This window comes from Anabrus simplex, chromosome 8, assembly GCF_040414725.1.
Source record: "Anabrus simplex isolate iqAnaSimp1 chromosome 8, ASM4041472v1, whole genome shotgun sequence".
Taxonomy (NCBI): Eukaryota; Metazoa; Arthropoda; class Insecta; order Orthoptera; family Tettigoniidae; genus Anabrus; species Anabrus simplex.
In genome coordinates, this window is record NC_090272.1 from 82,476,486 (window position 1) to 82,494,349 (window position 17,864).

At 40.3% G+C, this 17,864-nt stretch overlaps 1 protein-coding gene across 5 annotated transcripts in view; it reads left to right on the forward strand.

Annotated features, from left to right (window-relative positions):
• The window catches only part of LOC136878810 (uncharacterized), a 648,211-nt gene that overhangs the window by 232,471 nt on the left and 397,876 nt on the right, over positions 1-17,864 (forward strand). For all 5 annotated transcript variants that reach the window (XM_067152303.2, XM_067152306.2, XM_067152305.2 and 2 more), the window contains one exon: positions 14,561-16,442. In XM_067152303.2, coding sequence (XP_067008404.2) covers positions 14,561-16,442 — 1,882 coding nt within the window. The remainder of the gene's footprint in view (positions 1-14,560; positions 16,443-17,864) is intronic.

Here is a 17,864-nt window from a genome sequence, read left to right on the forward strand (position 1 = left end):
CACGGGCGCTTCCTTCCCAGTCCTAGCTCACCGAAAAAGTTTTGGGATAGTGCGCTGTTAAACTAATAATAATAATAATAATAATAATAATAATAATAATAATAATCTTTGGCATCGTCTACTATGTTCTGAACATTTTCATTTGACACCATTTAGGTGGTGGCAATGCCAATTTCCACGTTCTGTTTTACGGTACCAGAAACCGGAATTCCCTTGGTCAGTCTGTGACCGAGTTAATTGTGTCGGGTAGACACCTAATGCGTCACCAGAGATCTTTTATGTGCTAACACCGTATGATATGGAGTGTCGAATGGACTTTTTCTGCCCTTCAAAAATTCGACTACCTTCTTCAGGTTTGAAACTACGACCGTGAGTTCCGGAGGCGGACACACTACCGCTGATCCACAAAAGGATACGCAAATTCTACATTGCGTTCCTCCCGACCTACTGTGTGGATTCCGGACTTGAGAGGCTGTGGATGAGTAAATACAGGCCGATACTTACATGGTAGAAGAAGCATATAGGTAATTTATACTAAACAGGAGGGAGATACGGTCATTTACTTCGAGATAAAGTACAAAAAAAACATGCTGTGATGGCACTCCCTCGGGCTTTCCTTTTGCATCGAAGTCCGCTGGACCTACTGTGTAATGTTGATGCTTCTCTTCTGTGCTCTGACAGGCCTCAGGTGCTTATTATAATATTGATCTCTACGTCTTTGTTCGCTGTTGCAAAACTTACGTTATAACGTGCACTTGAAAGGAAGTGCCATCATCGCTAACATTTCACTAAGACAGCCACGGTTTGATTCCCTGCAAACGCATGTGGGTTTTTTTGAAATCAAATGCTTCTCCTTTGTGGTTCGCATTCCTCGTAAAACTGGAGATCGCAGTATCAAGTCACGTAAATTAACAAACTTGCTTTAACATCATGCAAATCATCATGAATGCATGCTATACCGTAGGCTACCTAGTACAGAGCTAAAATGGCATTGCATGACCTGGTATTGAACCAGGGATATTTTAATGCCCGAGGAATTTCTAACCATCAGACTACTGTGATATGCCAGACTCCTATGTTGATTAAGGCGTTAAGAGTGGTTGTGAAAATTCAGCTTTCAAGAATCGACTTGCTCTAAAACTTGCTGAAATATTTTGAGTATTATAACTAAACCACTTTACCAGTAATAATAATAATAATAATAATAATAATAATAATAATAATAATAATAATAATAATAATAATAATAATAATCTGTTTATACGTCCGTGGTTTCATATTCGGTCAATGCAGGTGAGATTTGTCGAAATGGAAAGTATGCCCCAGCTGTTCGGAATCTTTTTTTTTGCTAGTTGCTTTACGTCGCACCGACACAGATAGGTCTTATGGAGACGATGGGACGGGAAAGGGCTAGAAATGGGAAGGAAGCGGCCGTGGCCTTAATTAAGGTACATCCCCAGCATTTGCCTGGGGTGAAAATGGGAAACCACGGAAAACCGTTTTCAAGGCTGCCGACAGTGGGGTTCGAACCTGCTATCTCCCGAATACTGGATACTGGCCGCACTTAAGCGACTGCAGCTATCGGGCTCGGTGTGTTCGGAATCTACTGAAAACTGTTGGTAACTTAGGATGAATAATCATGTAAAATGTTATAGGTGTATAACGCCCATTCAGCTGCTATGGATTTTAACAGACGTTAGAGTGCCAGAATTTTGACCGGAAAACGTTCTCTAACGTGACATTCAATCGACTGAATAGAATACTCCCATCCCTGGTTCCGGGTCGCCTGGAACTAGGGAGAGAGTGGTCATTTATTGTAATCCAAATTGTTTTTTTTTATACCTGCGTGTTAAATGATCTCTCTCTCGTTTAAGATCTTAAATTGCAACCGAGTGCGCCAAGATTCGATTTCGGGATATATTTTGCGTTATAGGTTAATTAACGTACACGTCTCGCAAAACAAGGCAGTCGATATTTTCTAAATATATCTGTTACTCTTTATTATACAATTTTAAAACCTTTTTGGAGCATAATACATTCATTTTCATTATAGACTGATGTGCTTTCCAGCGTTTAGTCTGCAAGCCTTTGTCAACGAGACGATGGTCATCCAGTTGTATTTCCCTGTAAAATAATAATCACTCCACCGTTGAAACAATTCCGTGTTAGATAATAACTTACTGTAAAAATCTTAAACATTGGAAGCCTACCACTTAGCCAACTCACTCGGCAAAGCATAAGATTAGACATGGTTTTTCAGCGTTTTCTCTAGGTCAACGTTGGGACGATAAGTACCTGACAAATAGCAAGCAACCAACTATCACATCTTAGCCAATACTACCCCATCACATTAGTACAGACTTCATGTAACTTCCAGTTTTAAAAAATGATATTGCTTTTACGTCCCACTAACTACATTTTTATGGTGCCGAAAGTTCGTCCCGCGGGTGTTCTTTTACGAGCCATTACATCTACCACCAGAGTGAGCCAGGATCGAACCTGCAAAGTTGGGGTCGAAAGGCCAGCGCTCTTCCGCCTAAACTACTCAGCCCGGCTTCCATATCACTTCCAACAACTGAGCGAGATGACTGCTTGCATTCAGGAAATGGTGGGTTCGCATCCTACTACCGGCAGCCCTGAAGATTATTTTCCGTGGTTTCCCATTTTAACGGTAGCAAAAAATAATAAAAAATAACTTACAATAACTGTCCAGAATTACTGCCAAAGCTGTCCAAAGCCTTTTACATAAAGCAACGACAATAATTACAATAATTAGTCTACCGGGCGAGTTGGGCGCGCAGCTGTGAGCTGGCATCCGGGAGATAGTGGGTTCGAATCCCACTGTCGGCAGCCCTGAAGATGGTTTTCCGTGGTTTCCCATTTTCACACCAGGCAAATACTGGGGACTGTACCTTAATTAACGCCACGGTCGCTTCCTTCCAACTCCTAGCCCTTTCCTATCCCATCGTCGCCATAAGACCTATCTGTGTCGGTGTGACGTAAAGCCACTAGCAAAAAAGAAATCAAAAATAATTAGTAGGAAGGTGGTTGGTTTATTTGTGGTAATATTGTTATGTTGTTCTGAAAATATTCTAAAATGTATGGTTGTAACTTTCCATACTTTGTTTTGTTTCTGTGTTTTATTTTTATTTATTTGTAATAACATTCGTGTATGTTATATCCTAGGTTAAGCCATTTATAATTGGAATCACACTTTATTGATGGTATAAATAAATACATAAACCGATTAACTTGCATTCGGGAGATATTGGGTTCGAATCCCGCTATCGGCAGCCCTGAAGATGGTTTTCCTTGGTTTGCTATTTTCACACCAGGCAATATGTTAACTAAGGCCCCAGTCGCTTCGTTCCCACTCCTTGCCCTTTCCTATTCCATCGTCGCCATAAGACCCCTCTGTGTCGGTGCGACATAAAAAAAAGAGTGAATTTGATGCGTAGTTCGGGCAGTGTAGCTGTTAGTTTGCGTTCTTCCATTCGATAGATGGTGGGTTCAAACCCTACTACCGCCTGCTTCCATTGTTTCCTATTTTCACACCAGGAAAATGCTGAGACTGTTCCTGTAAGACCATTGTCGCTTCTTCTTCATTCCTAGCCCGTTCCTATCCTACCGTCGCCAAAAGACGTATCTGAGTTGGTACGATGTTAAATCGCTAACAAAATATAATTGTCTTCGTTCCCACCCGACGAATGGTGTAATAACATAATTCTTTCTGTCAAAAAGTAGCCATCAGTCCAGACCACCCTATAAGTCAGCAGTCGCACAATAAATAGGACTTGAAAGGGGTTTGGAGATCGCTACGTATCTAATTTTAAAATTATGTCGTGAAAATCACGTACCATTTCAGATTGTATATATTGGTATTTCTGTAAAACTCTCTATGTGGCAGTGGCCGTTTTAGTTCGAACTTGGTAGTCTTCCATTCTGTGTCGAGCAGACATGAAACATGGGTATTACCGCCACTGGAGACAACCCCCACCACGTCCTGTCTGCGCTGTGCTATTCTTACAGAGCAGTGGAGTTGAGGGCCTGTTCGCATGTGTGACTGAGGCAGGCCATCGCGTGCGGTGATTAATTCGCTTACCAGAGCGGGTGTGTAACTTTCTTCTTACGAGTGAGTGAGTTGTGAGTGGCCTTGGAGTAGTCCGGTTTTTGTGAATGAAGTTCTCAGGATGTATGGACGTTTAGCTGGAATCCAGTACGAGAATAGCATTTCCTTTATCATCATAATTATATAAGCATGTTACTGGTGTAAAAGTTTTTTTTTTTTAATTTCACATCGTTTGGCAGTTTGTGTCCGAATTAATTTGGAATATACTGTGACATATTATTTGTTTGTTCTTTATTTATGTTAATTATTTTTAATTAAAAGAAAATACTCCTAAACGTACAAATAATATTCAACCAAATGCACGTTTTATTAAAGAGCACTCGATACTGGAACTGTCAACATGAAGTTTAGTTGCAAAACGGTTTTGAACAAGCAGATTCAGTTATGAAAAATCGTACCGTACTACTAGAGAATCCAAAGACATTTCATTTGAGACATTCACAGTGTAATTTTTTCCCCCGTCGATTTAACTTCCCACTGATACAGATAAGTTTTCGGCGACGGTAGGATAGAGCTAGGACTGCGAAAGTATCTTCCGTGATCTTAATTAAAGGACACCTGCGACATTTGCCTCCTGTGTAAATGAGGAACTACGGAAAACCAAATTCAGGACTTCGTGGTTTCCTCATTCATATAGTTTTACAGTATCCATTTTTCATCTAAATTTAGTGCATTGCTTAATTGCTATATAGGGTATAACAGTAAGGTAACGGCCAAATTTTCAGGATACATTCATTACACGTAGAAGAGCGTGCGTGACAGCCGAGTGATATTGTCACTGGTTCTGATGAAGATGACCTCTATTCTTATTCCGGCCAATGTGTGCGGCGGAATGCTTGATAGGAAGTGTCGAGTCCCTGTGGTTTGGAATATATGTAAAAAGTGGAGATCCCTTGGCTATGATCGCAATATCAGCAGCAGAAATGAAGGCTTACTTACTTTTGCATTCACACACTCTTAAATGCAACCGAATGCGCCGGGATTCGATTACACAAGCCAAAACAGAATGCGAGCACCTCCTCAACCAACTAAGCTACAGAGCCAATTATTCTTCTATAAATTGTACATTTGACCAATAATATCGTTTGTACAGTATGTCTGTCTGGGTTATGTTTCTTGTTAAATGTTCGCAAACGGAGTTGAAATACATGGTGTTTCAGGAGGAATGGTAAATATATCGGAGGCAATTTGAACTGTTTCAAGCTCGAAAGGTCGTATAAACCTGTGTCCAATTTGCGCTGTGTGTGGAGTTACAGCTGTTTGAATGGCACGCATAGTACATAATATACAGTATACATGGCATTTTGGACTGCCTCATGACATATTTATTATTCTCCTGAAACACCTATAGAGTCAGGTTCTCAAATACGGCCACCAAAGTATATTCGTATATTTTATTCGAAGGTGAAAAGGAGTACAAAGACAAATTAAAGTGGGAATGAAAGGTACATAACTACTAAATGTTTAGTATGCAGGAATTCAAAACAACTGTATTATAGATACATTTACTTGAACTTATTTAGGATCATTACAAAACAGCCGTATTAGAAGACAGTCTTGTAAGATGGCCGTCTATGGAAAATTCTGTTTATGAACACTTTTCACGCACAAAATCTTCTACACCATGTGTATTTGCACATTTCTTGTGACACCACATAGTGCACTTCACACAACACACCCAGATTTGCCCGTCGTGGTCTTCGCTGAAGAGTCCATCATAACATCCACACCTCCTGTCATCAGTGTTTCGTGCGGATCCATTTTTCGCTTTCGGGTTCATTTTCGCCTTTTTCTTTGCTCTTCGTTCTCTTATATGTTGTGGGGAAGTCAAAATTGTGGCTTTTTGACTTCTGCCTGTATTTTTCAACCTTGGTACAGAAAGCGTAGGGCATAGTTGCTGCAGCTGCCAGGTTGCTGGCCGTGTTACAAGACCGTACACTGCCAAATAATTCACGACCTATCTCATATATGGAAGCACCAATCTACCGTAACGAACTACGCTTCTCTTCACTGAAGGCCATGCTTCAACAGGCAATGTTCACCTTTTATCATTTAAAACTCATACTGCTACAGTGAATTATATTTCAAGAACACGAAAAATAAAAATTGCTTCGTCAGACTTACCTTTAGAATGTCGATGTTAAATATTCACTCGTAGAAAAGCACAAAACAGATATGACAATAGCAGATAACTGAACGGAAGCCGAACAAGTATGGCAATGATTTTAACACACACTGTCGGGTTCCTCTCCAGATAGGAAGGCGGTAGATTTGAAAGAACGAAATATGGCCGTTTTACAAGAGCGGCCGTTTTACAAAACTTGACCCTATACCAACTTCACTGGATGTCGGATTTGTATCTTAAAGTTAAAGGGGAAAGACACTCAGACAGTCGCACGGTTAAGTTTTATAAAACTGTTTATCCATTTTTAAGTGAGAAATATAGACCAGATAAAGCTTAGAGGATGAAGCGCTGATACTGAGAGTTCTGACTGAGTCTTCTTACATTTATTCTAGACTTTAACCGGGCATGTGGCACTTAATGATAAGTCCCCGTTATATCTCCATATTCTAGTTCTAGAATGGTATTCCATGCACAATTACTCATAAAATAACTTGTTAGAAAAGACGTAGTATCTGATTACAGTTGTTTTTTTTTGTTTTTTTTGCAAGTTGCTTTACGTCGCACGACACAGATAGGTCTTATGGCGACGATGGGACAGGAAGGGGCTAGGAATGGGAAGGAAGTGGCCGTGGCCTTAATTAAGGTAGAGCCCCAGCATTTGCCTGGTGTGAAAATGGGAAACTACGGAAAACCATCTTCAGGGCTGCCGACAGTGGGGTTCGAACCCACTATCTCCCGAATACTGGATACTGGCCGCACTTAAGCGACTGCAGCTATCGAGCTAGGTGATCACAGTTACAGTCCATTTTATGCAGACTGCCATACACCTGAGGTTTTAAAACTAGTGCGAGGAGAGCAGTTCCCCCCACTGCTATTCTTCGTTTTCTGTGCCAGCTGACTCCACGTGGATAGAAATGAAATAGACTCTTTAATACTGGTTGAAGTAAGATATGGAACTGTGCTCTAGGTTGGTCCACAAACGACTGCTTCTTGTGTTTTGACCGATCGGTACCGCGATTGATATTAACTTGTGTGTATTCTGCCTGTTTACAACCTGAGAAACGCGGTTTAACCAATAGTGTACATATATATCTTACTTCAGTCAATATTAAGTTAGCAGACTCAGGAAACGAACAGCAGAAACAGTGGAGGGTTATGTTCTCATGCTGCAATTAACACCCCGTGTGTATGTCAATCTAACTTGGACTGTATGCGAGGCCGAGGTCCAAAAATTACCCAAGTCCCATTAATGAAGTTTAACCTCTATTTTCCACCTCCTAAATCGTATTGAGTGCCGTTTCAACGAAGATAAAACAGGCAATTAACTTGATGTTTATTCAGATATATCTTTATTCCGGTATTCGAGACTCCATCGACATATTGCAGAAACAAGTTATGGTACAGTTTGAAATTCCCACTTCTTATGTGGAACGTAGGAACGTTGAACGTTATAGAGTTACAAATATAAGGTATAAAACTATAAATTCTCATTGGCATTAAACGATAGAAAGGAAAAGTATGTATATTATGTGCTGCGTGCTTTTATCATTCAGTGTATTCATCAATCATCTTAGTGAAGAATATTTATAGGATATAATACTAGCAATATGAGCATGAGTAGAGGATGAAGGGTAACTTGTTTTGTGGGGGCAACCTAGCTGAGACGGTAAAGACGTGGTCGGTTAATCCAGAAGGGCGGGGGGTCGTTTCCCTTTTTGGAAGTCGAGAAATTTAGAAACGAGACATCCTCTCTTTTAGAGAAACATAACGGATTCTCTTAGCTTACCCTAAAGCTTTAAACTTCTACTCTTCCAAGGACTTACAAAGTAGTATGGAGGAGATTTTGGTCTTATTACGTGACTTGACTTCTAAAATATGTCCTGGATTTCTGAGTAGTCCACTGTTTTTTTTTTTCGAAATGTTTCTGATGATTTACAAAAACTGCTTTCTTCGCTGCATATTGGTGAAGAATGTTCCATATGAAAGCTTAACTATACTTGGAATGGAAGAGTAATATTATGTACAGAAATGACAAAAAATTGAGTTTTTGTGGAACTTTAAAGTTTAAAACAGCCTCGTATTTAAGGTCGATTTCATGGTATTAGCCGGCTCCGCGGTGTAGGGGTAGAGTGCCTGCTTCTTACCCGGAGGCCTTTGGTTCTATTCCCGGCGAGGTAAGGGATTTTTACCTAGATCTGAGGGCTGGTTCGAGGTCCACTCAGCCTACGTGATTACAATCGAGGAGCTATCAGACGGTGAGATGACGGCCCCGGTCTAGAAAGCCAAGAATAACGGACGAGAGGAATCATCGTGCTGACCACACGACACTTCGTAAGCTGCAGGCCTTCGGCCTGAGCAGTGGTCGCTCCTCTTAAAGTAGTCGTTGTCATGAGCATCATTCATCACCTTAGGCCAACATTTTTCCATGAGCTTTTACTGGGAAATCCAAGTGTGCGGGTGACAGGTCTGCATTTTGGCGTCTTGGTCTACGAGTTCCGGGTTTGATTCCTGGCTGGCCGTGAGATTTCAATCGTGAGCGGTTAATTCCCTGATCTCTGGAACTTGATGTTGTGGTTGAATAATAATAATAATAATAATAATAATAATAATAATAATAATAATAATAATAATAATAATATATTTGAACAAAATGTCTTCCTCTTAGATAAGCAGTTATCTTCCTAGACAGCGGCATTTGTAAAATAATAAATAAATGGTGTAACTGGAAAATAAATATTAATTCCTACATTGTACGTCCAACCTTTGCCTCGTTTCTCTCCGAATGCCATTCCTGACATCATCCTCACCAGAGGAGTTAATAGGATGAAATTAATGAAGTAATATATTATAGTAAAGGGAGAGGGTGAAACCCTGTGCCGGCATATAGCCTACTCCTGTTGAATAGCACCAAGGGGTCTGCTCACGACTTTACGTCTCCATCCGTCGGACGAATCACCATCAACAGCGTCATATGCCATCACTCCATATGAGCAGTGCGGAGAGATTCGGCATTTAATCCAGGCTTTTGGCACGCAATCTAGTAATTACCAGCCAACATTCTGATGGTCAAATTTTTCTCGACCAACGGCTAACCCCGGCGTCAGACCATGTAGACTTGACGCCTTATCGATCATGACCAGCAGGCGGGCTAAATATTAATTCCTACATTATAGAATGCAAACAGTATGACAGACTTTTAACTGAGTTATTGTTATCCGTGGAACACAGAATATGTGTACAGACGGTAGGACCGGGCGAGTTGGCCGTGCGCGTAGAGGCGTGCGGCTGTGAGCTTGCATCCGGGAGATAGTAGGTTCGAATCCCACTATCGGCAGCCCTGAAAATGGTTTTCCGTGGTTTCCCATTTTCACACCAGTTAAATGCTGGGGCTGTACCTTAATTAAGGCCACGGCCGCTTCCTTCCAACTCCTAGGCCTTTCCTATCCCATCGTCGCCATAAGACCTATCTGTGTCGGTGCGACGTAAAGCCCCTAGCAAAAAAAAAGACGGTAGGAACGTGGCCTTTTATTTTGAAAATTGTATTTGTCTGGATTTTTAATTTTGGCTTCAAACTAGCGACGCTGTCGCTGAGCTATCATGTTCTTCCAACATTACAATGACTACGGCACCTACACATTTATAAATTTACTTCATGCTCATAAGAAGATCGGAGATATCCGTGCAACTGCAATTTTTAGTATGAAATGGCTTGTTAAAAGTTCTTACTAATAAAAAAAACCGTTTTGTTTTGAAAATACTGCATATTTTGAATGTAACTGCACGCAATTTTTACATGTAGGTTTCGACTTGTGATATATCCCACCTATAACTGCTTGATTTTCATCTGCAAATCATACTCTTTGTTTTCGAATCTGAAAGTGAATATATTACTACGTTTTTATGTGTGTTTCATGTAATTGAACTTAATGCGAGATTGGAGTGTTTCATTATTTATTAAAAAAGTATTTCTTTATCATTTTGACAGTCTTTCTGCTTTAAAGGACGTACACTAGACATTATTAAAATCTTCCCTGAAATTTGGAAATATATAACCTAATTTGAATGTAGCTTGGTTTGTGTGTTCAATTTTCATCTTACATTTTCTCTTGTCGCCTTCCGTAGAAGGTTTGTGATCAGCTTTACTATATAATTGTTGCAGGAGATTGAAGATAATTGGAAAAGCAGACATAATGGAGCCACAATCTTGTCTTGAATGAGTGATTTAAATATTAGGCATATCATTATTTTGTTAAATAATACATTTTAATAAATAAAATTAAGTAGATACAAACACACAATAACACATAAGTCTCAACATTACATTAACAATTACCGAGTAAGTGGCTATGCGATTTAGGTCACGTAGCTATCAGCTTGCTTTCTGGAGATATTGGGTTCGAACCTTACTGTCGACAGGCCTAAGGGTGATTTTCCGTGTTTTCCCATTTTCACACCAGGCAAATGCATCCCATCTTTGTCATATGACTTATCTGTGTCGATGCGACTTAAAGCAGATTGTAAAATAAAAAATAAATAAAAAATAAACCTATTCTGCTTGATCATTACATTATTACATTCACTAAAAACAAACCCTCCTCAGTCGATACTCCAGATATCGAAATGAGCATCGGTAGACAGAAAGTACAGTGTATTCATATGTTCAGTGCAAAATTCCAGCTGCGTATGAAGAATGGTTTCGGAGCCCCAGGAAGAAAGACAGCATAACCACAATAAGTTTTAAAACGTAAAATTTTATTATTGTTTTATGACATTTTTGTGCTTGCGATAAATGAGGGGAATTCCTCAAGGCAGTTTTCTTCTATATATATACCGGGTGAGTCCCCTACGCCTGACCTTTTCTGTTGTTAGGCATCCCAACGAACGTCACTGGTGGTGTAATGGTGGATTCTCCTTTCCTGTATACTATGCAACAGTCGCCTTTAACCGCTTACTGCAACATCACCTTTACAAAAATATGTATGCGACAGGTATTTACAGTGCATCAAACTGCCATACAGTTATGTAAAGAGTACGTGCCAATTATAAGCATTAAGTAGGGTATGTAATAAACGCTAAAAGCAATGGCATACTGATATAAAATGTATGTGCATTTGTGAAGCGGAAGTAGTTGTCCACCTAGTACGCTTTCCGGTAAACTGCTGGCTGGAGTTGCCGTGGTGTCATAGGCTAAGTGGGGCGCCGTTAATACAACTGCGGTTGGTAGGTGGGTTTGAATTCCACTTGATCCTGATAATTTTATTCTTATTTTGTACTTCGAGAATCATCCACAAAGCCGGTGTTTCCGAATACCTTTACGTCATGGGTTATTTTATTTATTTACTTATTTATTTATTTATTTATTTATTTATTTATTTATTTATTTATTTATTTATTTATTTATTTATTTATTTATTTAAGCTCAGTTCTAGGCCATCAGGGCTACTTATTTGGATATTTGATAAGCAGAGCTGAACGAGGACAGAATGGTTGGGGGTTTGAATCCGCTTGAGTGAGCAACAGCCTGATAGTGAAGTAAGTGTTCGAATAGATGGCCTTCTGCAGTAATGCACGTTTTAACACGCCGCTGAACTGACATTTGGGCTCGTTGTAGCATCGTAGGTGTTACGGATTCACAGGCTTCCGTAATAAGGTTTCGAAGGCTTTCAGGATTGTCTGGCTGCTGAGCGTACATTACATCCTTCAAATAGCCCCATAGGAAGAATTCCAGTGGCGTGCCTTTATATCTTTGCAAACATTGCGTGCTGTTTTTTTGAATGTCGCACGATTGGCGTTGTGTTTAATGCTTGAAGCTCATGATACAAATAAAATTATTTGGTTACAGCGAGTTTCGAACCCACCAACCAAGCACAGACATGGTACCATTTCCATACTTTGTCCATTGCACCACTCTGACTGTTGCCTCGAGCTTATCAGAAAGCGTAATTGGTGTAAAACTACTTCCCGCTTCACAAACTCACGTTTTCTATCAGTATGCCATCGCTTTTAGCGTTAATTTCATATCCAATTAAAAGCTTATAATTAGCACGTAATTTTTACGTAACCGTATAACAGTTTAATTCATTCTAAAAATACCTATCGCATACATGTTTTTGCAACAGTATTGCTATGATGCAGCAAGTGCTTTAAAGGCGGCTGTAGGTTGGTATATGGCAAAGGAGAATCGGCCATGACATCACTGACGTTCGTTGGGATGCCTATCAACAGAAAAGTCAGGCGCAGCGGTCTCACCCGGTGTATCCCCCTGTGGGTGGGGGCGGTAGAATAACACCCACGGTATCCCCTGCCTGTCGTAAGAGGCGACTAATAGGGGCCCCAGGGTCTCTGAACTGTGGAGCGTGGGTTGGCAACCACGGGGCCCTTAGCTGACTCCCGGTATTACTTCCACTTACTTGTGCCAGACTCCTCACTTTCATCCATCCTATCCGACCTTCCTTGGTCAACTCTTTTTTCTTTTCCGACCCCGACGCTATTAGGTTTGTGAGGGCTAGGGAGTCTTTCATTTTCACACCCTTCATGGCCCTTGTCTTTCTTTGGCCGATATCTTCATTTTTCGAAGTGTCGGACCCCTTTCAAATTTTCCCTCTGAATAGTGTTATATAGAGGATGGTTGCCTAGTTGTATTTCCTCTTAAAACAATAATCACCACCATCACCACCACTCACCCGGTATATAAACAAATTATGAGTAAAAAAAATTGAGTTAGGGATAAGGCTTTTTTGCGGATGACATTATACTGTATAGAGTAACAAATACATTAAAAGATTGTAAGTGACTATTAAAAACCTCGACAATGTTGTGAGATGGATCGCAGGCAATGGTATGAAGATGAACGGAATAAAAGGTTGCGAGTTTCACAAAGAGGAAAAGTCCTGTCAGTTTTAATTATTGCATTGATGGGGTGAATGTTTCTCATGAGTATCACTGTTAAGTACCTAGGCATTAACATAAGGAAATAGCTTCATTGGGGTAATAACATAAGCAGGATTGTGAATACAAGTAAAAGAGAGGGCATATACGTCTTTGGTAAGTCCACAATTAGAGTATGGTTCCAGTATATGAGACCCTCACCAGGATTAATTGATTCGAGAACTAGGAACGAAAAGCGAGAGGAAAGCAGTTCGATATGTTGTGGGTGAATTTTCGACTAAAGAGTAGCGGTACGAAAAATGTTGCAAATTCTGGGCTGGTAAGCATTGGGATAAAGACAAACTGCTCGACTAAGTGGTATGTTCCGAGCCGTCATTGGAGAGATGGTGTGAAATGACATTAGTAAATGAATAACTTTAAATTGTATTTTTAAAATTAGGTAAGATTAAAATATGAAGATAAATCTGGAATTTAAGAGGACAAATTCGGGCAGGTATTTGTTTATAAGAGGAGTTAGGGATGGGAATAATTTACTAAGGGAGATGTTAGATAGATTTTGTTGATATTATTTAAGAAAAGTATAGGTAAACAACTGAGAGGGAAACTGCCACCTGGGCTACTGACCAGGTGGCAGATTCAGTGTTGACTAGCAAAACATCTGCCTAATCATTTTGATAGCAACAAGACAAATATTTATTTTATTAAGCATAATTGTCCCATTTTTACCAAAGTACATATCAAGCGAATTGGCTAAGCGGTTTGATCACATAGCTGTTGGCATGCATTCGTGGGTTTGAACCTCACTGTCGGCAACCTTGAAGATTGTTTTCTGTGGTTTACCATGTTCACACGAGGCAATTGCTGAGGCTGTACCTTAATTAATGTCACCGTCGCTTCCTTCCCTGTCCTAGCCCTTTCCTGCCTCATTCTCACCATTAAGACATGTTTGTAACGGTGTGACGTAAAACAAAACATTTAAAAAGAATTATCAAAGTACACTTTTGCAACATCAGATATCCTATTTAAATTCTTCGGTATAAAGAAATGAATCAACAAGGTACCTTCCCAGCACATTCATGCAATATCGATACTGCATTCAGAGAAATTATAGTTTGGTGAATTTAGGATATGATCAGAACAACTTTGGCCTTCTTCCTGGTGCTCTGAAACCGTTCATCGTATACAGCTGAAAGTTTGCATGCAACATAATGAATAAATCATACTTCTTGTCCACTGAGGCTGGTATCTCGGGAGTGGGGAGGGTGGAATATTGGGAAGGGCTCTTTGTAAGTATGTGGAACGTATTACTCGTATAACGTAATCTGTGATCCGCAAATAGTTGAAGCAATAACAATTTTAAAATCAACCTTGCCATTGTATGCTTATTGACTTATGGAATGTTCTCTTTTATGTTTCAGAGCGAAGCTAAGGGACTCGTAAAGCGAAATGCTCCGTACTCCCGGGGCCAGGCTACGTTGTTTGGCTTCAAGCGGCGTCCAGTCACCGCTCCTAGTTCCAGTGCAATCCCCGTTCTAGACAATGTAGCTAAGGAAGTATCACCTCCACCTAGCACCATAGTTAATAACCACAGCCGTACGCCCTCCCACGAATCACTGAACAGTATTAGTCCAATTACGTCTGGGAAATCTAGTCCTAAACTAGCAAGGCCCAAAAAGGATCTCGATGGCAACAACGCGGTGAGGATCAATCGTTTTGGATTCCGAACACCGACGTCAGCCGCCATTACCAACAAAGTGGGAGATTCAAATAGTAACACGATACCATCCCCCCACATAGTAAGCCATCACAATCAGGAATATAAAAATGTCTTGAATTCTGAGAAACTTAAAACGAAAGCAAATGGTAGGCTCCCCGTTCCTTTATCCAGAGAGACGTCCATTCCAAAGCCACACACTACACCAGATGTAAATAAAAGTAAAGTTCACAAATCTTTCATTCCAAAACCAGGGGAGCATCATGAACAGTTGGCAGCGTCACGATTTACCTTACAGACAACACACTTACCTAAACCTCAGTATCCAGTTAGATTGTCATCCGTTGAAGCTGACGTGAAGAGAACAAGCAAGATTGCAAAAACTGTAGCTAATAATAGTACTAGAAAAGTGTGCCAGGGATCGACTGGGGAAGAATCTTCTTCCAAAGAAGGCTCCGTGAATGACGATTCCGGCATAGGAAGCCATCATAGTACGGCTATGAGCAATGGCGAAACTGATACTCTTCATGGTGTTGAATTACTGGACAGTAGCCCGACATTTGGTATCCGTAGGAATCGGAACCTACAAAAGCCTCGGATTTTGGAGATGATCGTGAAAGGTCAGCGATTTGATGTAAGGGACCTTAAGGATGACGATTCTTCAGCAGATGATCCCAATGTTATAACAGAAATTTCTGTTATTTCACTTCCTAAAGCCACGCAGAGGGTGAACAATGGAAATAACCTTGTTCAGAGTACAGGACTAGTCAGTCAAAGGTCACTCCAGTACCATCGACAGCCAGGAAATAACGCTGATAATATTAGGCAAGACAGTTTGTCTACACCTTCATCCGATGAGTCTCATGATGATGAAGGTCTTGGCAGGGAAGAAGGCGAGGAGAAAGTCTTCCGAGACAGCTCAAAAAATGAGAAGTCTTTAATTGAGAAAGGTTTAGTTACGCCTGGCAGTATGGAGGGTGAGGATTGGGGTCATGGTGAAGCGATGGCAGAGGAATTTAGCAGTTCTAGTGATGATGGTCATAATAATATCACACTTTCAACTTCAAGTATTCAAATGAATCTTCCAGGAGCTGTACTGGAAAGTACACAAAAGCCACGTCCAGTCATCTTAACTATTGAGGACCCTCTATTTGCAGCCTTTGCGGCTGAAGCATCGTCCACTTTAATTGATGATGAGAAGTCACCTGTTGACAGCTTGATAAGCAGTCCACCTACCAGTACAGCCTCTGAAGATGTAATGGAGGATCAGCAGAGAAGTCTTCTCCAGGATGACGACAGTAAACACACAGATTGCATTACCGGTGCCGGCGAGGCTGCAATGCAGAGATCAGCCAACACCCTTAGCCCCGACAGTCCAGGAACACCTACCAATGCGTCCAACTCCTTGTCATTATCTGAAGGAAGAGACTTCCTCATAGATGATGAGATTGCTGACCAGCCTGGACTTACATTTGATGATGGAGGCACTGCAGGTGCTGACTTGGTTACATCCTCTGGTGGGTGTAGCAGTTTACTTCTATCTATCACTGAAAATACCACTTTGGTTGATTCTCCACCCAAACCTGGCAAGTATATGTTCGTTTTCTTTATTCTACATTATTGATACTTTTTGAACTTATTTGGTCTTCAGGTACATATTTTGCTTTGTATTTTTATAATTATTTTTGTGCCGCAGTATTCAGGAAATCAAACCAAAAGTCACTAGAGTGATTTTACAGGACAGAGGAAAAAAAAAAGCATGTTTAGTCAAAAATATGCATTTTAGATTGAGTGTCATCTGCTAGTTGAACTCGCAGAATTGCATAGAAAAAACGGACGTAAACTTTCGAAGAAAAGTCGCTGCATAGAAACAGGGATTTTTCTCCAGATATGTTTTAATGTACCCACACTTAAATATTCATTAACAACTTTAGGGGGTGGGAACTAGGACCCTATTTTCCTTCTTGTTCTGTTTAATATAATTCCGTGATACAAAAAAAATGTGTATTTCCGACGTTTGGTGTAGTTTCTTATGCTGATGCATGTGGACCTTTCGTGAATCTGTTTCAATCTGTTTGAATGAAAGACATTAGTTATTAGAACAGTTTAATGATCATAATACTTATTCTGTAACATACAGTATAGGGTATAGGAAAACTGTTGTCGAATAATCATAGGCCGTAAAAAAGGTTATCAAGACAATAATTAAAACACGGATAGGAATCAGCCCTCTTAATTCGTTGTTTTCATGCAGAGTCAGCTGGGGAAAAGTAAGGGGATGTAGTTTTGCAGCTATAATGTGTTAAGTTGGCGTTTCACCGATCCAGAAAGATATACAGGGAAACCGCTTACGCCGGTCTGGGCATGGGTTGCATGCAGAGAACAATACATGGGTAAAGTCCAAGGTTAGTATATAATACGTTACCCACAACGGCTGGCTTGGGGTCATTGGCTATTCGAGTTTGATGTCACACAGATACCTGCTCTCTGATCGCGGGGGCGCTTTCCAAAGGAATTCAGTGATTGCGATATGTTTTAGCCAAACAATTATAAGCTCGTGTGTCCCCTATACCTGTTCAAACTAACTTTGTAAATAGTAGATAACCGACAAAATAATGTACAATACAAGAGCTAATCGTGTTACAAGACCGTGGTTTATGCTAATAGGATTTTAGTGGCCATGCTACGCTACTGAAATCAATGATTTCGAGTTAAACAAAACTGAGCATCAAATATGACCAATAAACAAGCAAGCGAACAAAAGAACAAACAAGCAGTTCTATTATGATCAAGTGAATTTTACCTTAACGGGTAGATTCTTCATTTTCGTTATCTTCTTGACTTTCACCTCCACAACGTTGACATGTTTGCTTCCACTTTTTCCTCATGTTTGTTTAAAACTTTTATACGAGCATATGTCCTCATTTTCACAAATGTGGCTACCAGATCACTATTTAAATTAGGATCACTTGCACATATTAAAGAAACTAGGTTCTGTATTACTCCCA